General features: G+C 46.3%; 1 protein-coding gene and 2 long non-coding RNA genes across 3 annotated transcripts; 2 read left to right on the top strand and 1 right to left on the bottom strand.

The window, feature by feature from the left end:
* Positions 1-2,138: 2,138 nt before the first annotated feature.
* Positions 2,139-10,557, top strand: LOC115332031. Its single transcript, XM_029994308.4, has 5 exons — positions 2,139-2,417; positions 2,931-3,031; positions 3,198-3,372; positions 5,387-5,580; positions 10,285-10,557. Exons 1-5 carry the CDS (start codon positions 2,327-2,329, stop codon positions 10,555-10,557), a joined length of 834 nt encoding a protein of 277 aa, XP_029850168.2. The 5' UTR covers positions 2,139-2,326.
* A 303-nt stretch (positions 10,558-10,860) lies between these two features.
* Positions 10,861-13,215, top strand: LOC120839120. Its single transcript, XR_006076845.1, has 3 exons — positions 10,861-11,009; positions 11,211-11,939; positions 12,973-13,215. It is a non-coding gene; the product is annotated as an uncharacterized LOC120839120 (long non-coding RNA).
* A 5,753-nt stretch (positions 13,216-18,968) lies between these two features.
* On the bottom strand, positions 18,969-23,196 carry LOC115316195. The gene is made up of 3 exons (XR_005715252.3): positions 23,094-23,196; positions 22,753-22,920; positions 18,969-20,745 (listed from the first exon to the last, which is right to left on the bottom strand). It is a non-coding gene; the product is annotated as an uncharacterized LOC115316195 (long non-coding RNA).
* Positions 23,197-23,765: the final 569 nt, after the last annotated feature.

Below are 23,765 nucleotides of genomic sequence, written 5' to 3'. Positions count from 1 at the left end.
CTGCTTCAATTTGCAACCGGAAGTCCCGTAGACACTAGCGCCAGCTGAGCCTCTAGCGTTTATTATAATAACTCTGTGGTTTCAAGTACTTTTTTCTTGCTGCTTAAAGTCGGGACGCGCGAGAAGAACACGTAGAAAAAGAAACGTTCCTTGATCATCGCTGAGCCCAACTATGGTGCCTGAATCGCGTCTTCGACTGGTGTGTTTGGCGTCCTATGCCGCCATACATCAAAAGTGGTCCCAATGTGGCAACAAATGACGCGAGTGTCATGCTGTTGCCTGTCGCGATCCTGGCGGTTGGCCGTAGAAATGCTGGCGAAAAGCACGAGCGAACGCGAGTGTCACTTTCGTCACGGCGTCCCTTTAGGCGTCCCAACTTCCGGATGCTCCAACTTCCGTAAACTGTCACAGTGGAAAGCGACCAGGGTCGCACCAGGCGACAGCATGACATTTCTATGACGTCATCAGGCGGAAATCGAGGGACCACTTTTTTGAACCCGGTAAACACACCAGTCGGAGACGCGTTCCAGGCACCATAGCCCAACGCTGTCGGCCCGTCGGCCCTACCGCCCCTGCTTCGTTTAGTACACGATAGATGGCGCTTGGCTCTCAGCATTATCAAATTTGGCAATTTTCGTCACATCTCTAATTATGCCACAAAATGTGGGTCTGAATATTATTTAACAAAACTTTTAGGAAACATTCGCCGGCTATTTATTGTTTACGATCGCGGTGTTTTGAGGTAGGCTTTGACGTGGATTCGGCTGGCGTGCAGCGATTCTGCGGATGCATCGCAGTGAAAAGGCAGAGAGCTTTCGAAAGAAAGAAGGCGCAAAAGTGTCTAGTTTTCTTTTAAAAGTTCTAAAGCGAATATTTTTTGGGCTCCCTATTTTTGTGTTTTTGTGTTCCTTTTCACACCTTTTACGACGTGTGGTGTATGAAATTCGATTTCAGAATCGTTTCATGGTCCCTTGAAGCAGAACAGCTATGAGGTGCTTCCGTTTTGTAGCCTTTACCGTTGTCAGTTTGCACAATCTCGAGCGAGACGTGCTAGTTAATGCGTGTAGGTGCCGAGAGGATTAGAATGGATAATTACTCGCACGACCATTCTAGTAAGTTTCATCAACGATGTTCTTGCTTATGACGTGCTTGAGGAGAGCGCGAATTAACGTCCCAGTCAAATTTCGCTATATGTAAGGGATTTCGACTCCTTCGACGACGTTTACGAAGCAAGCAGCAACGCAGCTGCGTGTGATTACATGATCAGAAAAACCGAAACTGATTAATTAACTCGAAAACAAAGCACATATTTCTCGAAAAAATAACTGACTAAACTTCAAAAACGTGGGTTTGATTTAGGTAACCACAGATGTGGAAGTCTGCATGACGCATGAACAATTAAATATCCTTGCTTTTCTTTAGGAATCAAATCACCAGGCCATAGAGATCATACATACTAACTCTAGAGGAAAAGGTCCGCCATTTTCCCATACATTCTGGCTGCCGCAAGCGGCGGTTACATCATCAGAGCAGTTTCATGAACTTCAACAATCCGCGAACTTACCGGTGGAAAGATATTCACGTTCCTTTCGAAGCTTTCTTTTTGCATAGCGCGCAGATGTACGGCCTCGCGTTAACGCTAAACTAAACCATTTACCCGGCTTCGCCGGCGGGGCACGGGTGGGCGCGGTTGAGGAATACGAAACTGCGCAACCATCAGATTTCCGAGATTTCGACAGAAGGGAAGTTAATGCAGCGTAATGACTTTATTGCTTTTTATAAGCGTTAGAATAGCTCAGAATTTAGTTGACAACATTAAATTATCACTGTTTATATTGCTGAGAGTTTTCACTCTTCGCGTTTACCATTGCGACTGCCGTCCTTCAGCTGGCAACGTTGCTTTCTTTCACTCGGGACCCTCGGGACACAAGCGTTTCGGGGCAGTAAAACTGGAAACGCCGATTGGCTGAAAGAAAATGACGTCACTTCCGGTTTTGTTATTTTGTTGATTTTTAGATAACGTTTTAAAGTGAAAATATATAAAAAGGTACTTTTCTTGTTTTTGTTTGTTTTTACTCTTTTTTTTTTTTATTTTCCTTGCTTGATTTTTTAATTTTGGCTGGTACGCTTCCGTTCTGTTCCGCCTTGGCGCCCTTGGCCGCGGGGGCAATGTTTTTGTTTTCGTTCTACGTTCAGGTGTTGGGTGGCGACGTATTAACCGTCGATAACCAGCTGAAGCAGCTCAAGTTCTCGAGTGGAACGAGGTTGACCGTGCGCAGTGGCAGCCGTTGACAACAAAAACAATGTATGCACTCAGCTTCGCCGGATGAGTGCCGGCGTCGATCGCGAACCGCCAGAGCCGCCAAATACCTCTCGTACATCTCCAAGAACACCAAGAACAGGAGGTATTCATAAAGGTGAGTGTTCACCGCACTTTAGTGCTTCAGTTCCGTTTGGAGTCGTTTGACATAATTTAGTCCGGTGCGTCCGGGAACAAAGGCGCTGCCAGAAATGGCGGGAATGGTCGGTCGGTGCTGAATGCTGATGCCATCCAAGCGGATTTGAATTGGGTTTCGTGCGCTCAACGTGTCGACTTGTTTCTTGAGCTGCCTTTACCAACCGCTCGCCCGAAATCGTTCGGTAGAACATGCGGACGTGACGGCTAGCAGAGCCCTCCGCAAAGGCTTAGGAGCGCGCTCACAATTTTGGAAGCTTCCGTATGACCCCAAGTGCTCAATAAGTCGCTATAGCAATGATTGCATGCCATCGACACAGACTTCGATCCAGTTTTTCAACGAGACAGGAAGGCCCAACGAAGCAAGCGTAGAATCTGATGCTTCGCCTGTCACTGTCTGCGCGGGAACACGCCGAGAGGCGCTTAAACGAGCTGCCAAAGCGTAATTAAAAAAAAAAAAAAAAATCTAACGCAGGTCTGAACCACGCGAGGATCGTCTCGAAGCATGGTAGCCTCAACAGACGCTTGCCGCCACACGCGAGGAGAAAGCAGGAGGCCCGAAGTTTGAATGTGAAGGTAAAACGTGCTTTAATAATAATGATCTTTATCTGCACGTTCCTTTGTATGACTAAGGTGATCGTGCTGAGACACAATATAGCAGCGATTGCTCTCGAACAAAGGACAGGACAGCAGAAAGGCAATGAGAGGCAGGGAGATAACTGACCTCTCTGTTGTAAAACATTTTTCAGAGGAGGTGCGAAGAGCTGGCCCTCACTTTTTCAAGGCAGCCGCAGAACACTACGAGCCCCGAATCACTGCCGCGGCTGACTCACGCGGATGCTGTGCTGCACCCTGCACTGCACATGGTTCGAAGCACACTTCAGGGGACCAGTGCATGCCCCTGATGCATCGTCGCGGTATGTTTTGTACTGCTTTTCCTAGCGGTGCACTGAGCAGTCCAATCTTGAAGGGAGCACGCGAGTGCGTAGCCAGTGCTCCATGCAGCGAGGACCGCAAGCACCCGCGGAAGCTTGGAGCACACGCAGTGACGCCAGCAGCCGTGCACGCTGGCGTCGTCTGCTACTGTACCGTCCTTTCGTTCGGTGCGCAGAAAAAAAAAGGAGTGGCCACTCTGTTAAAAGTCTGATGGTGAAGGCATCCTTTACAGAAGCACTGTATGGCTCTCTGCACGCTAGAATGGGGGCTGTCGTTGATGCTCGCAGAGGCGTCGCCCACAACTAAGCAGACGACCAAAGTCCTGAGCAGGTGACTAATCGTTTCATTGTTCTTTGGTAGGGAAAGGTAGATAATGTGCTTCTACTCCCAGCTTTTTTTTTTTTTTTTTTTTTTTTATCACCATTTAGTATGTTACCATCAAAACAGCATCCTGGTGTTCACATAAATATGTGTTAACAATACCTATCGTCAAATATGTGACTCAAAGAGCCAACTGCGGCCGAGGATATCTTTTAAGTGTTCTTTTTCTCACAAAGATCCCTGGCATCTGGCATTGACTTTTTAGCCACGTACCTTGAGTCCACAAAAACAATGTACTTCAGCTAAATGGTATTCACACAAAATACATCCTGACAAGCTGCTTTCACTCTCGAGCCTCGAAGAAATTTTGCAGTTTGATTTGAACTATGTTGTAGGTTAAGGAGGTAGGGTCAGGGAAAAGAAGGTGGGAGAGGAGGAAGCGGGCACAATGCTGGTCAAACCCTCTCCCTTCGCCGGCGCTGCATCCATCTCGTCCTCTCCCACCTTCCTTTTTCTTCCCCTACCTTCTTGAGTTGTCACTGACCATATAAAAGGCACGCATTGATATCACTTGTTCGTTTTGTGGCCATGGCGCCAGCAAGGTTTGAGAAACGTATCCTGCTTCACAGGAATTCAGCACTCAACATGGAGAAACTATTGGCAGTGCTGCTGTAATGTCTTTGTCCTCGTCTTTTGCAGCCATCTAAAAACGAGAAATATAATACTAGGAACACAGAGCAACGTCACGCGCCAGTACATAGTGTACTACGAAGGGCAGGTAAATTGACTGCGGAACACGATTTTCTCAATGTCCTCACGGTTCTTTCGGCCAAGTACATACAGATAAGACGATTACCATTAGAAATGTTGAACGCCAATCCGAAATGTTTTTTGGCGGTGTGCCGAGCAAAAGGACATTGCTGCAACAGAAAACATGTGCCATCCTCCGCCTTTGGTGCTTCTGTGTCTGCGCCGAGCTTCCGCAGCCACCAACAGTCAACGCTGCATGGACTGCCCGCCATGCTTTCATGCGTTCCATGTATGATTGGCACGGCATGTGGATGTGTCATGCAAGTGACATCAGCGCTGTTGGCAGTGCCATGCTGGTTGAGCTTTGCTAGGCTCTGACCATTGACAAGCTGTTTTATGCAATAATCGCTCTTGGAAGTCCCCAAACTGTTTTTAGCAATTCAAGTGTCAGATTTTTTTTAGCTATGGTTATACAGGTTTTCTTTTTTAACATTTACAGATTTCAAAGAAAAAGTGAAAGTTATGACAGTTATAAGTTATACGGCCAGGCGGACATTAGATTCATGGAAGAATGCAGCTAAAAGTCCGTGTAGATCATGTGTATCATGCTTCTCTACAGCGCAGCTACATACTTGCGTAGGACAACCCCCATGAAGTGGGGTGGGGGGGCTGCATGCGTGTGTTGGGAGCCCCTCTTGGTTTTACAACTCTACCCTGATGTAAAATTTTAGATTTTAATGCGAACAAGTTGATAACAAAAAAGAACTTGGTCAACATTGATCTTACAACTAGAGATGTAAAAGGAACAAAAATAGAGAACAGCAAAATGTGGAAGAAGACATCTCGCTTCTTTCATTTTCATTTGACTAAGTGACATTGGTCGGCGACTGTAAGACTTTTAATCATAATAGTTATACACCACAGGTCCCGGGGATCATGGCATCGATGAGCTCGCTTTCGCCTTGTCCAAGGTAGCAGCGGAACACTACGGGCAGGCCCAGAGTCACCGCACCGGCTGGCTCACGGGCGTCGTCCTGTACTCTGCACGGCACTGCGTGTGGCTTAATCAGCCAAGCAGAGGGTCACTGCATGACCTTTATGAGGCGTCGCTAGCCATTGTAAGTATATTTTGGACGCTCGTGTCAGGGGATGTACTTTTGTGTTCTACAACAGAACATGTTTGGTGGCAGTTCAGTCTTACCTATTCAGCCATTTCGAAACATAATTTTGTGGCGACTTGGCTTAGGTTTTCTGGCTCGGCCGTCTTTTGCACCAGTGTCTAGGCTCGGCGTAAGCCTCTTTGTTCTTTATTGTCAAGGCTAGTGTAATTTCTGCTACGCCGTCGAAGCAACTTCTGCATGCGAACAAGATGCAAGACGAAGCTACATGCTCGTGCTCAGTGCATGACCACATGTGAAAACTAATAGCGAGTTTGTTTCGCTGCACTCGTGCCCATGCGCAGCCACTCGCAACATGAAGTGAGTTTGTTTCGCCGCCGGCACTCCACACGTGCATGCACTCGCTGCACCCTGAGAATTAAGTGTGTACCTGAATGCACTCCCGTCATGCATCACTTAGGCAGGGAACAAGAGCAGATGACTGGTTTGTCCACCATGCGGGACAGTAGAACTGCAGAAAAAGTGAATTTCTGCTAAAAAAAATGACGTCCCACGAGCAACAAAATCGGACACGAGCTTGAATTGTGTGTCTGCTATTCTATAAAGCAAGCAATCCACAACCTGTGCTTAATTTGCAAGTTTTCAGTCATTTTGTTGCCGTACAGACGTCCAAATACACCGGTGGATAAAGAAAGGTTCAGAACGAACATCAGCCACTGCGAGATATCTCTCACCATGTGTGCGGGGCTAAAGAGTTGGGACGTTAGTTGACAAAGCTTGCCCGGCAGAAACCTGCGACGCGTCCAATCGGGAGCCGAGAAAGCTAAACTGTTTTTACCCGAGGCTTGGATAAAATCACAGTGTTTAATAAGGAGCCATGGAATTTATTTTGGGTGGGATAAATTAATTTAGATTCGTATTTTGCTAATATAGTTGAACCTTTCAAGAACGAAATTCTCGCGGCAACGAAGAAATCTGGCGGCCCCAGCGAACGTCCATAGGGTTCAATGCATTTGCACCCTCTCAACAGCAAAGAGTTTTAAAAAGCAGTCCCGCATTAACGAAAGTTTGAGGTAGTGATCTGCCATAGAGTTATTCAATGTGTCTACCAAGTTGGCATTTTCAAATTCCCTGAGTTTTTCAGGTTTCCTCTGAGTACTTTTGTGAAATTCCCTGAGTGACACAGAACTTTGTTTTAGGTCAAGATGGGCGGACACCATGTCGCCAGATGCCGTCACTCTCTAAAAAGCATGTCATAAAATAAAATAACAACACAATACAGTTTTGATGATAGCGAGTAACTTTTATTAGATTTAAAAAGAAAACAGAACGAAGTGGTTAGTAAAATTGATAGCGAATAAAGTATAAAAAAAGGTAAACTGAGGTTTACGTGACCCCCCCAGGTCTGGTCATGTGACCTCAGGGGGGGGGGTGTCGAGACCTGACGGTGACGCCGCTCAAGCCGGAAACGGGAGCAATAACGGGGAAAGGAAAGGGTAAACAAACATAAGGGGTTCAAAGTGTGATTGCTCAACCCTTGTTGTCAAAACACTCCACCTGACAAAATCTTTTTTTTTTTTTTTTTTTTTTGGGGGGTAAGGAGTCACACAGTGACAGCGGTGTTTGGGAAAATGAGCGCACGCGACCGTTCCAACAGCGGGCACTCCCTGCCCCACGCGCGCAGGTGCCCTTCCCCTTGCTTTTGCCATCCTCCACTTCTTTTGTTTTTATTGGTTGCTTTTTTTAATTTTTATACAATTGCTTTTTCGCTGCGCATCCCCGCGTGCGCATTCCCGGGTGTGCCTATGCTGGCTTGGCGGTCTGCCAGCCCGGCAACCCGAGCTATGTGCTCCCGGCCGGCGCAATCCGACCTAAGGGAGAAGCGAAGAACCGCCTTCGTCTTCGTTCCCTACATCGAGTGTCCCCTCCATGGGAGTTATGGGCATTCGATACAGAAAAACAATGCAATTTTCTAGGGGATGTTTGGACTGTTTCATATAAACAATAATTCGAAATACGGGTGTGATATAACCGGGTTCGACAGTATGTTTGGCCGTCTCCCTTAATTTCCAGATACCTTCGTTCGTTTGGCACATATATCACCGATGCTAGAAAGCGCCGACGTCGTGTTCGCGCTGAGAGTGTCCGACAGTGCACATAAATACACGTGCGAAGCCGTTTTTGCACCATTTTTTTTTCCCCCATAGAAATGCATTACCGGAAGTCAATTTTCGACTGGTTGCTGTCTGCTTCAACTTGCGTCGGCACACTAGCGCCACTTGAACCTCTAGCGTACATTATAATAACCCTATGTGATCTGCAACATTTTTTCGTCACATGAGCCAGTTTGGAACCCAGAATTACGAAAAGTGGAGCAGTACACTCGTCCGGCAAGTTGGGCACATGCGTTTCCAACAAGCATCAGCGCGGCCATTGCTGTTTACATTCGGTGAAAAAATAATAACAATAGCAACTAGATTCTTTTTTTTTTTTTGGTTGGTGAAAACAGCGTTTTGCAAGCCCATCTGTTGGCAACTACCAAGGTATGTGACGTTTCACGTGACGACACCGCCCGCTGCTATTTCGCCGACACCGCAGTTGCTGACGAGCTAATGCTCTTCAGCAACTGACGGATTAGCTCCTCCCGCATCGAATACGCGGCAAAGAAGTTTGTCACATCGCGGCAATTTCAGGCGATCGATTAATTAGTTCTATCCAATTTTTACTAAGAATTGTTTACAAATGTAAAATTGCTCGCTGAAAAGCGCATCACACATTATGTGCAATTGGGACCGAAAAATTAAACATACAAACGGTAGGAATTCATAGCAGGTGTATACCTAATTTTTTGGGATGCTAATTGTCACCGACTTACTAAATTTAAGGCTTCGGTCGCGAGGGGGTCTCGCATGCTTCACGTCGATCGAGTGAACAAGCAGGGATTTCATTGAGACGACTCTGGAAGCCAGCCACCGTCAATGCCAGTTGTTTTGAGGAAATGTTTGTTTACTGGTTTAAAAAGACCAAAAATGAATCAACTTGGGACTAATAAGAAATCAGCACTTACAAAACACATCGGAACCACCAAGATACACGGAGTCGCTTTCACTGAAGTGTTTACTACACAGGTTAGAGATTCCCGAATTTCGCTTTCCTATTTTCAATTTAATGAGACATTTCTTTCTCAGCTTTATTTTGTCTGAATAATAATAAAATAAATACACCCTATTCGCCATGCTAGCTAGATGTTGTAGTGGGGTAAAGCGCTGGATATTCTATTTTAATCGTCCATCTTTTTGTACTGGGGTGGAGAACAGTACATCACCATCCCAGCATTTCGACACCTTAGTGCCAAAAGTGTTTGTTAGCATGACTACGCGTGGCACGGTTTCAAGTATAACTTCACCAAATAAAAACAATGCGCGAAATGGGCTTTGCTGCGCGATACAGCGCATAACGCTGACTGTCGAGCCGAAGGTTCCAAGATCTGCGCAGTCTGTCCCAGTGTGCCCTACCCGTGACGTCAAAAACGACGATGATGATAGCTAGTTAGCGCATGCCGCCAAAGAGTTGTAAACTGCGGACGTTCCGTCCGGAGTTGTCTGTCTTGGATCCTGCTCATTCCGTATCATGTAGGGGAGAGTATGCCATCCTGCTGGCCTACTGTCGCACACTGCCAGTGTTAAACTTTCAGAACTCTATGAGTCGAGAAATTGATGGAGAAGGGGAGACGAGAGTGCAGGGACATCAGAACGCAGAGGCACCTAAACCTAGGTGCCTTTGTCTTCACTGCACTTGTCAAAGACGTTCGAGTGCGAGAGCCAAACGCCGGGGGCGGCCTTTGGCATTTGCATCCCAATACGTTCGACGAGTGCAGTGGAGACAAAGGCAGCCTTTGTTTCTGCTGCACTCGTCGAACACATTCGAATGCAGAACGCCGGTATCCAGCTTTGGGCTCTCGCATTCGAACGTCTTTGACGAGTGCAGTAAAGACAAAGGCACCTAGCTTTAGGTGTACCCACTAATCATTCGAACCAGAGCTCGGGTGTCCTGACATCCACACCTGCTCTCGTCCTCACTTTTCCCTCAGTTTCTTGGCAGATTTTAGGGGAAACTGTGTGGGGGGGGGGGGAAGGGGGGGGGGGGGGGACGGCCCCCCCCTGAAGCCTTCGAGGTTAACTTTTTCTAGAAAAAAATGGACTTATGCCGGCTTTTGTTAGGAAGAAATTAAGTTTTTGACAACGTGACTAGTACACTCGGTTGGAAAACTGCTATAGGAGCCTCCTTTGAAAAAGTGGCTTCAATCCATATGAGAGAATCAAACTAAATGCAATCGCAATGCCACTGTTTCTCCCGCGGTGGCCACTCCGTGAACTACACTGCTGCACTGACTGGTTCCGTAGATTCTCGGAAGGGCCACTGGTGTCATCTCGCAGGGCCATCTTGGAGTAGCTATGCAAGGCAACTTTCATGTTTTGACTTGTTGCTAAAGAGTGGCACTGTTATCATATTTAGTTTGGTCTCGGTGGACGCCAGCAGTCCAGGTTCCAAGGTTGAGTTTCCTAGCTGAGTGTTTTAGTAACGTTGGTTTTTGGTGGCATAACAAATATTAGGTAAACAAAACAGATCTTGCCCTGCGTGTTAGGGTCAGATATTAGTTACTGTTCACCTGATCGACCCCTTTGTTCTCTGCATTCATCATAGGTTTCAAATCGTCCTGATTCATGGGCCAAGCCTTTCAAGACTGCACTCTTAGGCCCAGTCCTTTTTGGTGGATCGGATCTTGCCATCTTCCCCTCTCGTGGCTTCCTGTTGTACTTAAATAAATTGTCATATTTTTTTCTTATGGTGGTGCATACGTTTTGCCACACTTCACAAAAACAGTGTGGTGAATCCATGCCGCAGATTACTGTGAAACGTGCAGGAAGGGTAAACTCCGAAAATGTTTATGGAAAGAAGATAGACATCCCCCATTAATTTTTTCTGGACACTCTAAGCGTGCTATCTACGCAGTATTTCTGCCTATTATGGCATCGGCTTTTGACCATTCACGCTTGCAAGGAAAGGCTATCAGCAAGAAGGGTTACGAAGTCTGTGTTCTGTTTGCATTTAATTACTGAAACAAGATTTATAGACTTTACCAAGTGTATTTTAACATAACTAAATGTTTAAACTTTAGATCTTTATTTTAAACTTTACCATTATTTTAAGAAGTTTTTGCTAGGGTAAATGTTTTCCATAATTTTTTTTTTTTTTTTCTTTTATATATCGGATAAAGGGATTACATTTGTTCTCCGAGTTTTTATAGAAGCCCCATCGCTATCACCATCACTATTTTGATTTTTCCAAGATGGCCGTTTTTGTTTCGCGAACGTTCTGCGAGGAGAGTTCGGCGACTTGCGTGACTTACGAACAGAACTGCCTAATTGGTATGTTAATTTTGGTGGCTACTTATCGCGGAATATCGTGGGTATCTTGTATTTGTACAAGAACTAGTATATAAGGTTCAGATTGTTCGTACAGAACGTTAGCTCGGCGGGTCTAGTCTCTTCTAAATTGCTTGGTTGCCTTTTGTCCACGTTTATTTCCCTCCCAAACCCATCACACACTGGTTCATTTTCTGTTTCCAGTACCTACAATTGAGTAAATTGTTTTAGAGGAGGGGATGCCCAGTTTCAGCAGCTTCAATGTGCGAGGAACACTCCAGCCCCCTCAACAAAGCTGGAGGTGCGGATAGAGTTGAGATTTTAACTGACTAATGAATGCTGCATCGGATGTTATGCAGTAGTAAGTCATGACATTTTTGTATTTATGTCGTGCATCGGCCGTAAAGCGAAACTTACGTTGCGTAGGTTACATAGGACGTAACTAACTTTTATTTTGGGTTCTGTTTGTCATAGCTTTAATTTTCATATTAGGTTACGTCGGACCAAACTTTATTTTTCATATTGGGTACCTTAGATGTAACTCGAAATCTTGGGGTAAGGTTACGCTAGACACTGCGTTGAAAGATGCACTTTTATTTTTTTGAAAAGTATTCTTCAACTTACGGCAGTGGCGAATAGCACTTGTGTTGATGAGATGTTTTGATTCCGCATGTCCGGAAAGTTGCCGGGGCAGCTGTCGACTATCTATATAGGACGGTAATGTTGCAGGTACAAAAGTGAATAATACACCGTGTTGAATATTTATTTATTGGTCTTTTTCGGCAGTGCCGCTTGTGCCTGGACAATGGAAGATGATGCAAAGGCCAAAAGAAAACTACTCTGCATCTGCACTCTGAATAATGTGATGTCTCGGTAGCTACACATGCTTTGTTAAAGGGAAGTTTATTTCGCCACTTGCTAGGCATCATTGAGGTGATTTGGCTGTGTGCCTTTATTTTATGCTAATAGAATGTACTGCACTTACAACTGCTTGTTGTAGGTGCAGCCTACAACAATCGGTTGCAAAGGAGCATAGTTTAGTGAATCCATTCGATTAACATAAGCAAGTCTGGAAGATGCTAAAGACTAGAGCATGATGCACTGAGGCATATTGACCTATGCTTGAGCACCCACTCTCCTCTCTTGGGCTGTAAACCAGGCAAAATGTAAAATTATTCTTGCGAAAACAGCAGGGATGTGGCATGCATAAAAACTTGTCGATCATGCTCTGAATATGCTGGCCGCCCAAGCGAGCGACTCACTGACTGACTGGCTCGGCTTTGCCATCAGCCAAGGCAGGACAAGCAAATGCTAGAGCAAGCAGTCAAGTTCGGTGAATTTTGTTTTTCTAAAAACAAATTTGCTAAAAGGAGATTCGTTGCCATTTCCTCTAAACGGAGTGTCTTCTTGAAAGAATTCAATAAAAAAGGGGGTTTCAAAACTTGTGCTTGGAAAAATAGATGCCTCTGCTCGGGCCGTACACATCAACTTTCTTAGATCTGTCGGTTGACAAGCTCCATAAAAGAGCAGCAGTAAAAAAAAAAAAAAAAAATTGAGACGTTTACAATTTTTTGTAACATGAAATTAGAGCGCAGCGCTTGAGTAGGAGGAGGGGAGGTTATGCCTCTCCTATCCCTCCATACCCTCTCCTCCCCCTCCCATTTAGCAGGCAATTTTCGCTAAAATTCCTGCTAAATTTAGCAAGAATTTCCCCGCTAAATTTAGCGGTTTAAGTTTCCTCTCTAAATCTTGTGGGGAAATTGATGTCACACAACCTCAACACCAATTCAGTTTCCCCGCTATATTTAGCGGGGAAACTGAATTGGTGTTGAGGAAACAACCCTGCTAAATGGCACATGACTTCATGCCACGTCACTCACAAACAAATTCAGTTCCTCAGCTAGATTTAGCAGAAAAATTGACATTGCGTGACCTCAACACAAATTCAATTTCTCACTAAATTCAGCAAGGTGATCATGCAGACGGCGACGCAATGAAGCGTGGAAATGGGCACCTAAGAGCTGCACTCTAAACCAGTTTTTCTCTGTTGCCGGTGCACAAGCAGGTAAGGGCGGATAGCATTCCTAGTGCCAATTCCTTTGCGGTCAACGAAAAACGCTTTTTGAACAACGCTCTTTCTGTTTTAAGTATTGTGCAGGCCTTAAGTTTACTATAAGAACAACAACAACAACAACAAAAAAAAAATCACTTTCCACTGCAGGTAATGTGCATCCAACATTCCACTGGATCTGTCCAAAGGGCAGGCTGATACTGCGGCAGACGCCACTGAGCGGACACACTGCAAAAAGGCGTCGGGCGTTTTCCGAAGTTTGTCAACTGACCTAGATCTGAGAACGTTGGTACATGTATTGCTACCGTTGCCAAGCAGGACTGGAGATTGTTAGAGTGTGAACAATGTTCACACTTTGGTCAATGCAAGCACATCTTTTTTTTTTTAGTAATATTGACTAACAAGATTGCAGCAATCAAACAAGTTAACACCGAAATGTTAAAAGCAATAAAGAAATTAAAGCCCGGCTGTTCTGCGAGTGCAGATTTTATATCTTGCTTTATTTTAAGGGCTGCACTGATTTGTTTGCCCCTTCATTAAAGGGGCCCTGCAACCATATTTAAGCGTCTACCTTTTTTGCGGTTTGCACGTCTCTTGGCGTTCAGGCAAGCCAGCGGGCACGGAGAAAGTAACTAAATGTCAGTGCGTCATATTTTAACCGGCCGACGCAGAAACCTCCTTTACCTACGGGGGCGACCCGCATTGCTGAAAGCGCGCGAAATGCGACGTCTTTGGTCCTGGGCTTACTAGTGGTCGGAGCCGCTAAAAGCTAAAAGAACCGTTTCAATTATTTGTGAAAGTAGTTTTTGTTCAGTATTTTAGACCAGAAAAGAAACAAATGCAGTTTATAAAGTACGGAAACAAGAAACGACCCTTCGACATACCCGCCACCCAAGCGGTGGAAAAGGCGGCGCATACTAGAAAGGTGTAGTGGGATCAGGCAATGACGAGGGCAAGCGTAGAAAGGTCTCGGGTGTATGCGGCGGCGCTGCAGTCGAAAATCCGACCGGTTCCGAGCATTTCAAAGGCCTTCGGCGAGCAGCTTTGGCTTGCGGTTTGGCCCTTTGGCGGTATGGCAGTGCGAAGTGGCTCCCGTTCTGAACTGATCTTTACCCCGTGTTTGCTGTCGTTTGTGACCAATGAAGTGTCATGCCGAATTAGTGTTTAATCGTGCAGCAAATGCAATGCGAGCCCCCCTGGCTGCCCGCTTCATACAGCCTTTCCAGAACATGCTATATGGCGCCCTCTCGAGCTGTTGACACGGAGCGCTCGCTGAGCTCACTTAGCCCTCTTCTAGTTCATGGCCACTCGAGCGACCAAGGACGTCATGAAAAAGGTTATGTTTTGCTTGTTCTTGTAATTTTAATTTGCCTATAACTTTTAAAATAAAGCGAAATTCGAGAAAAGAAAAGTTTAATTAAGTTGCACTGACTACGTTCAGTGCGCTCAGGTTCGGTGCAAATGAAAAACCAGTCAAAAAGCCCTTGCAGGGCCCCTTTAAAGCATGCATTTCATCTCCGAGAAGTTGTGATTTTTCATTGTTGTGGAAGAGGTCTCATAGCACCAGTGAAGGACGATGGTGATATATCTAGGGTAGACAGTCACTGCCTGGGTCTTTAATATAAGCTTTGAAAGAGTCTATAGTCAGTTGCAACCTAAGAACGAAGGGCGAGGGTAAGACGGGTTGGGGAGGAGGAAGCAGGCGGAGCACTAAAGAGAGAAGGAGGTTTCCCCCTCTCTTCTCCAGCGTTCCGTCTGCTTCCTCCTCCCCGGCCCATCTTACCCTCGCCCTTAGGTTGCAACGGACTATAGATAGTTGTACACAGACATGGGTCTCTTTACTCCAGTTAAAAACAGCACCATTCAATGGAATTTTTTTAGGTTGTCAGTAGAAATGTTTTTGTAAACTTGAATACAAGGCACCATCCGTTTTTCTCACTGAAGCAAGTAGATATTTTTTCTTTCTATTTATAACTAGCTTTTGACAAGATCAATTACAAATTGCTTTTGTAAAAACCTTTATTGTATGGTGTAGCACTGCCACTTTTAAAATGGTTTAATGACTAAGTCCCTCACAAGATGAGAATGGCTATGAGAAGCCTCAGTTGCCCTGCCTCCAGCAAGAGAGCTTCCTACCTTCGGCAACGCGTAGAGGCGGGACATTTGTAAGACACACCCAGCCATTCGCATTCCATTCAGCAATGCTTAGGCATCTTGCAAACCTCAAGAATGCACGCACAGCCAAAGCATGAGGAAAGGCGATGAGTGCTCGCTGGAGGCTGAGCTATAAGACATGCCCTGCATTTCTCATCTTCCCTGCGATTATTAACACCGAGATGTTCTGGTGATATCCTATTTCGCTCGCAACATCACGGGCGGTTTGATACTTCAACCCTATGTTCCAGGTGAGAAAAAAAAAAGTGCCTTTCATGGAAGGCTTGTCAAAATAATAGGCGCCAGAGAGTAACGGCTATCTGCGTTCAGTCCTTATTTAGAACCCTATGTTCTTGTTCTGTGGCCGCATTGAAAAGTACTGCAAGAGAGCCCAAGTGTGCTCCTGATCTCGCCCCACCAGTCTCCTCCTGCACAATAAATTGACTGCTACGGTCACCAAATGTCAATAGATGCACATTCGAACGCAGCAACTGAAGCCAGCTACAAACACAGTATCTTTCAAAGTATCTTTGAAAGATATCTTTGTATCAAAGCTACAGACACAGTATCTTTCCAAACAGACTGCAGGTCACCCCTCACTTGGGCGAGGGGGGTGACTCGTGTGGTCTGCTTCTGCGGTCTCCAAAAATATTTTCGTAAACAACTCCCACATCTACCTACAGTAAAATAAGCAATATTCAAAACTTAGAAAAAAAAAAAAAAAAGCCGTTTACGACTCCCTGTAACGCCGGATTAGAGCGCAGCTCTTGAGGAGGAGGATGAAAGGATACGGAGGGATGGGTGACGCCCTGAGGGCCCCCTCGCTTTCGCGCTGCGGGACAGTCCCAGACACGAAGCTTTGAGGTTCTCCGGCGCGGGCTGCGGCACCCCAACACATGTGTGCTGGGCTGTACATATCTGTTTTTTCGTTCTTTTTTTTTTCCTCGGGTGCTTAAAAGCCGAAGTCCAAAGTCTACTCGTCGAACAGCGTTCACCCACACCTTCTCCAGTTTTTGGTCCGTTGGAAACTAGTGAAAAAGCACCTCCGTGTTGCACAGCGGGTTGTTTGAGCAGCCCACAGCGCTACAAGTTGTACTCGGCATCTTTTGAGGAACAGCTGGGCAGTCTTGGGCGCACCAAGTTGCTCGCTAAAACGAGTCTTGGAGTCCTCACAAGCAGATAAACAAAAGGCTATAGCGAAGCTACATGGGCTACAGATAAAATCAACGGCTAAACACGCCAATCACAAGCCGAAGTACCGGTGGTAGCGGCTCGAAGAAACGCACTCCGCGCAACGCCCGGGCCGGAGGAAAAGAGAACGATACTGACGTCACGGCGCAATGTTGCTTTAGCGATCGCCAACCCGCTGGCCGCCCGCTAAGAAGCAGCGGCTTGCGGCAGGTCACATTTTTATTATCGGCATTAGTTGAGAATGCGGCGTCCCACGGACGTAATATTTTGGCTGAGGTCGTATTTTGTGTCTACAACGATACCAGTAATTTATTTCATTTTGAGTTTTGACCGGAGTTGCCCTTTAAGTTGGTCAGAGTATCTGACTGCAAAGGGTTAATAATCCATTTTTAATCGACATAGAGGCGAACTAACTAGCCACTCGGCGCTTTGACGTAGCGCGTCGTCTGCTCGATCCTACCAGCACCGCTACAGGAAGGCGTCCGCGAGATGAAACCACCAAAACATCTCGTCGCCAATGGTGACACAGTGGTCGAGTCTAACATGTGAGCTAGGGCCGGCTCACGTGCTTTGGGTACCACGGATGTGTCGCACTGAAAATGCGGAAAGCTTTTGAGGGAAAGGAAGTACAAAATAGTCCGTCATGTTTTCGAATTTTCGTACCGAAAAGCAGACTTTTGACTCTCGGCCCACTGAACAATATGTTACAGTTGAACCCCGTTGTCACAGGGTTCTTTGTGGTTAATAATTGACAAAATACAATGTCCTTCGTTTTTCATGAAAACTTGTATTTACAAAAAAAAATCAAAGGGTTCATATGCTTATACAAAAAAAAGAAAACTTAGTTAAAGAAAGGAAAACGCATCAGTCACCATGTCTTTGAGTCCCTGTGCAGCAGTGTGTCTTGTGCTGTCGTTGTCGGCCCACGGTTGTGGCTGGAAGTCAGGAGCGGGAGCGGTTGGCTTCCGTCGGCGGCCCCAGAGTTACCGCACCAAGCGCTCCCGCTGTAGGAAGCCGGGGGCAGCGTAGGTTTCTATTCGCTGCCCTCGCTGGAACAGGCTGCTGGTCAGACAGTAGGAGGCCGCCGATTGCCCTGGCCGATCGTGTCGTTCCGCTCTCTGCACAATCTCCCGGCCAGTCCTTTTCACGCCCTCTGAGCACGCACTCCAAAATCTCTCTTCTTCGTTTCTCCCTCCAGGCCGATCCATGGGTTGACTTGCACTTCTTTTCCACATTAAGTCACATCATCACACCCGTAATAACCAAACCGCGGGGGAAGGAAACGTTTTTCGTTCTCGCAAGAATTTTGCTGCTGCAGAAATGGACAACTAAGCACACCTATTACTTTTCATGATGCTGTCCTTGGATTTCAGAATCGTAGAAAGCGAGAAGCAAAGGATACTGAACTCCTCTGTAATATCAGACTTCTTTCTGGCTTTGGCAGTGATCGCAGAGTTCTCCTGAAGTGCAAAAAACTTAAACTTTTTAATGGGAGGCGGCATCTTTCCGACAGGCCAAACGAAAGGTAGTAAACAAGGCGCGAGCGATCTCGGCGTGCACGCGGCGGACGGCGAAATAGCAGCAGGCGGTGTCGTCACGTACCTAGGTAGTTGCCAACAGATGGGCTAGCAAAACGCTGTTTTCACCAACCCCCAAAAAAAAGCATCTAGTTGCCATTGTCATCATTATTTGACCGAATGTAAACAGCAATGGCCGCGCCGATGCTTGTCGGAAACGTATGTGCCCAACTTGTCGGACGAGTGTACTGCTCCATTTTTCACAATTCTCGGTTCCAAACTGGCTCATTTGACGAAAAAATGTTGCAGATCGCGTAGGGTTATTGTAATGTACGCTAGAGGTTCAAGTGGTGCTAGTGTGCCGACGCAAGTTGAAGCAGACAGCAAAAAGTCGAAAATTGACTTCCGGTAATGCATTTCTATGGGGAAAAAAAAAACGGTGCAAAAACGGCTTCGCACGTGTATTTATGTGCACTGTCGGACACTCTCAGCGCGAACACAACGTCGGCGCTTTCTAGCATCGGGGATATACGTGCCAAACGAACGAAGGTATCTGGAAATTAAGGGAGACGGCCAAACATACTGTCGAACCCGGTTATATCACACCCGTATTTCGAATTATTGTTTATATGAAACAGTCCAAACATCCCCTAGAAAATTGCATTGTTTTTCTGTATCGAATGTCCATAACTCCCATGGAGGGGACACTCGATGTAGCGAACGAAGGCCGTTCTTCGCTTCTCCCTATAGGTTGGATTGCGCCGGCAGGGAGCACACAGCTCGGGTTGCAAGGCTGGCAGACCGCCAACCCAGCATACGCGCACGCGGGGATGCGCAGCGAAAAAGCAATTGTATAAAAAATAAAAAAAGCAACCAATAAAAACAAAAGAAGTGGAGGATGGCAAAAGCAAGGGGAAGGGCACCTGCGCGCGTGGGGAGGGCAGGGAGTGCCCGCTGTTGGAACAGTCGCGTGCAAACACCGCTGTCACTGTGCGACTCCTTAGCCCCAAAATAAAAAAAAAAAAAAAGAAAAAAAAAAAGATTTTGTTAGGTGGAGTGTTTTGACAACAAGGGTTGAGCAATCGCACTTTGAACGCCTTATGTTTGTTTACCCTTTCCTTTCCCTGTTATTGCTCCCGTTTCCGGCTTGAGCGGCGTCGCCGTCAGGTCTCGACACCCCCCCCCCCCCGAGGTCACATGACCAGACCTGGGGGGGGGTCACGTAAACCTCAGTTTACCTTTTTTTATACTTTATTCGCTATCAATTTTACTAACCACTTCGTTCTGTTTTCTTTTTAAATCTAATAAAAGTTACTCGCTATCATCAAAACTGTATTGTGTTGTTATTTTATTTTATGACATACTTTTTAGAGAGTGACAGCATGTGGCGACATGGTGTCCGCCCATCTTGACCTAAAACAAAGTTCTGTGTCACTCAGGGAATTTCACAAAAGTACTCAGAGGAAACCTGAAAAACTCAGGGAATTTGAAAATGCCAACTTGGTAGACACATTGAATAACTCTATGGCAGATCACTACCTCAAACTTTCGTTAATGCGGGACTGCTTTTTAAAACTCTTTGCTGTTGAGAGGGTGCAAATGCATTGAACCCTATGGACGTTCGCTGGGGCCGCCAGATTTCTTCGTTGCCGCGAGAATTTCGTTCTTGAAAGGTTCAACTGTATTAGCAAAATACGAATCTAAATTAATTTATCCCACCCAAAATAAATTCCATGGCTCCTTTTTAAACACTGTGATTTTATCCAAGCCTCGGGTAAAAACAGTTTAGCTTTCTCGGCTCCCGACTGGACGTGTCGCAGGTTTCTGCCGGGCAAGCTTTGTCAACTAACGTCCCAACTCTTTAGCCCCGCACGGATGGTGAGAGATATCTCGCGGTGGCTGATGTTCGTTCTGAACCTTTCTTTATCCACCGGTGTATATGGACGTCTGTACAGCAAAAAAATGACTGAAAACTTGCAAGTTAAGCACAGGTTGTGGATTGCTTGCTTTATAGAATAGCAGACACACAATTCAAGCTCGTGTCCGATTTTGTTGCTCGTGGGACGTCATTTTTTTAGCAGAAAGTTCACTTTTTCTGCAGTTCTACTGTCCCGCATGGTGGACAAACCAGTCATCTGCTCTTGTTCCCTGCCTAAGTGATGCATGACGGGAGTGCATTCAGGTACACACTTAATTCTCAGGGCGCAGCGAGCGCATGCACGTGTGGAGTGCCGGCGGCGAAACAAACTCACTTCATGTTGCAAGTGGGTGCGCATGGGCACGATTGCAGCGAAACAAACTCTCTATTAGTTTTCACATGTGGTCATGCACTGTGCACGAGCATGTAGCTTCGTCTTGCATCTTGTTCGCATGCAGAAGTTGCTTCGACGGCGTAGCAGAAATTACACTAGCCTTGACAATAAAGAACAAAGAGGCTTACGCCGAGCCTAGACACTGGTGCAAAAGACGGCCGAGCCAGAAAACCTAAGCCAAGTCGCCACAAAATTATGTTTCGAAATGGCTGAATTGGCAAGACTGAACCGCCACCAAACATGTTCTGTTGTAGAACACAAAAGTACATCCCCTGACACGAGGGTCCAAAATATACTTACAATGGCTAGCGACGCCTCATAAAGGTCATGCAGTGACCCTCTGCTTGGCTGGTTAAGCCACACGCAGTGCCGTGCAGAGTACAGGACGACGCCCGTGAGCCAGCCGGTGCGGTGACTCCGGGCCTGCCCGTAGTGTTCCGCTGCTACCTTGGACAAGGCGAAAGCGAGCTCATCGATGCCATGATCCCCGGGACCTGTGGTGTATAACTATTGTGATTAAAAGTCTTACAGTCGCCGACCAATGTCACTTAATGAAATGAAAATGAAAGAAGCGAGATGTCTTCTTCCACATTTTGCTGTTCTCTATTTTTGTTCCTTTTACATCTCGAGTTGTAAGATCAATGTTGACCAAGTACTTTTTTGTTATCAACTTGTTCGCATTAAAATCTAAAATTTTACAACAGGGTAGAGTTGTAAAACCAAGAGGGGCTACCCAACACACGCATGCAGCCCCCCCACCCCACTTCATGGGGGTGGTCCTACGCAAGTATGTAGCTGCGCTGCAGAGAAGCATGATACACATGATCTACACGGACTTTTAGCTGCATTCTTCCATGAATCTAATGTCCGCCTGGCCGTATAACTTATAACTGTCATAACTTTCACTTTTTCTTTGAAATCTGTAAATGTTAAAAAAAGAAAACCTGTATAACCATAGCTAAAAAAAATCTGACACTTGAATTGCTAAAAACAGTTTGGGGACTTCCAAGAGCGATTATTGCATAAAACAGCTTGTCAATGGTCAGAGCCTAGCAAAGCTCAACCAGCATGGCACTGCCAACAGCGCTGATGTCACTTGCATGACACATCCACATGCCGTGCCAATCATACATGGAACGCATGAAAGCATGGCGGGCAGTCCATGCAGCGTTGACTGTTGGTGGCTGCGGAAGCTCGGCACAGACACAGAAGCACCAAAGGCGGAGGATGGCACATGTTTTCTGTTGCAGCAATGTCCTTTTGCTCGGCACACCACCAAAAAACATTTCGGATTGGCGTTCAACATTTCTAATGGTAATCGTCTTATCTGTATGTACTTGGCCGAAAGAACCGTGAGGACATTGAGAAAATCGTGTTCCGCAGTCAATTTACCTGCCCTTCGTAGTACACTATGTACTGGCGCGTGACGTTGCTCTGTGTTCCTAGTATTATATTTCTCTTTTTTAGATGGCTGCAAAAGACGAGGACAAAGACATTACAGCAGCACTGCCAATAGTTTCTCCATGTTGAGTGCTGAATTCCTGTGAAGCAGGATACGTTTCTCAAACCTTGCTGGCGCCATGGCCACAAAACAAACAAGTGATATCAATGCATGCCTTTTATATGGTCGGTGACAACTCAAGAAGGTAGGGGAAGAAAAAGGAAGGTGGGAGAGGAGGAGATGGATGCAACGCCGGCGAAGGGAGAGGGTTTGACCAGCATTGTGCCCGCTTCCTCCTCTCCCACCTTCTTTTCCCTGACCCTACCTCCTTAACCTGCAACATAGTTCAAATCAAACTGCAAAATTTCTTCGAGGCTCGAGAGTGAAAGCAGCTTGTCAGGATGTATTTTGTGTGAATACCATTTAGCTGAAGCACATTGTTTTTGTGGACTCAAGGTATGTGGCTAAAAAGTCAATGCCAGGGATCTTTGTGAGAAAAAGAACACTTAAAAGATATCCTCGGCCGCAGTTGGCTCTTTGAGTCACATATTTGACGATAGGTATTGTTTACACATATTTATGTGAACACCAGGATGCTGTTTTGATGGTAACATACTAAATGGTGATAAAAAAAAAAAAAAAAACAAAGCTGGGAGTAGAAGCACATTATCTACCTTTCCCTACCAAAGAACAATGAAACGATTAGTCACCTGCTCAGGACTTTGGTCGTCTGCTTAGTTGTGGGCGACGCCTCTGCGAGCATCAACGACAGCCCCCATTCTAGCGTGCAGAGAGCCATACAGTGCTTCTGTAAAGGATGCCTTCACCATCAGACTTTTAACAGAGCGGTCACTCCTTTTTTTTTTCTGCGCACCGAACGAAAGGACGGTACAGTAGCAGACGACGCCAGCGTGCACGGCTGCTGGCGTCACTGCGTGTGCTCCAAGCTTCCGCGGGTGCTTGCGGTCCTCGCTGCATGGAGCACTGGCTACGCACTCGCGTTCTCCCTTCAAGATTGGACTGCTCAGTGCACCGCTAGGAAAAGCAGTACAAAACATACCGCGACGATGCATCAGGGGCATGCACTGGTCCCCTGAAGTGTGCTTCGAACCATGTGCAGTGCAGGGTGCAGCACAGCATCCGCGTGAGTCAGCCGCGGCAGTGATTCGGGGCTCGTAGTGTTCTGCGACTGCCTTGAAAAAGTGAGGGCCAGCTCTTCGCACCTCCTCTGAAAAATGTTTTACAACAGAGAGGTCAGTTAACTCCCTGCCTCTCATTGCCTTTCTGCTGTCCTGTCCTTTGTTCGAGAGCAATCGCTGCTATATTGTGTCTCAGCACGATCACCTTAGTCATACAAAGGAACGTGCAGATAAAGATCATTATTATTAAAGCACGTTTTACCTTCACATTCAAACTTCGGGCCTCCTGCTTTCTCCTCGCGTGTGGCGGCAAGCGTCTGTTGAGGCTACCATGCTTCGAGATGATCCTCGCGTGGTTCAGACCTGCGTTAGATTTTTTTTTTTTTTTTAATTACGCCCTGGCAGCTCGTTTAAGCGCCTCTCGGCGTGTTCCCGCGCAGACAGTGACAGGCGAAGCATCAGATTCTACGCTTGCTTCGTTGGGCCTTCCTGTCTCGTTGAAAAACTGGATCGAAGTCTGTGTCGATGGCATGCAATCATTGCTATAGCGACTTGTTGAGCACTTGCGGTCATACGGAAGCTTCCAAAATTGTGAGCGCGCTCCTAAGCCTTTGCGGAGGGCTCTGCTAGCCGTCACGTCCGCATGTTCTACCGAACGATTTCGGGCGAGCGGTTGGTAAAGGCAGCTCAAGAAACAAAACGACACATTGAGCGCACGAAACCCAATTCAAATCCGCTTGGATGGCATCAGCATTCAGCACCGACCGACCATTCCCGCCATTTCTGGTAGCGCCTTTGTTCCCGGACGCACCGGACTAAATTATGTCAAACGACTCCAAACGGAACTGAAGCACTAAAGTGCGGTGAACACTCACCTTTATGAAGAGTAAAGCTATACGCACTCCGGAGTGCGCTTCGCGCGGAAATGGCTATA

Source organism: Ixodes scapularis, unplaced genomic scaffold (genome assembly GCF_016920785.2).
Source record: "Ixodes scapularis isolate PalLabHiFi unplaced genomic scaffold, ASM1692078v2 PGA_scaffold9__187_contigs__length_104089568, whole genome shotgun sequence".
NCBI classification, from domain to species: Eukaryota; Metazoa; Arthropoda; class Arachnida; order Ixodida; family Ixodidae; genus Ixodes; species Ixodes scapularis.
The sequence above is the reverse complement of the archived record's forward strand: the minus strand, read 5'-3'. Positions and strand labels throughout refer to the sequence as shown.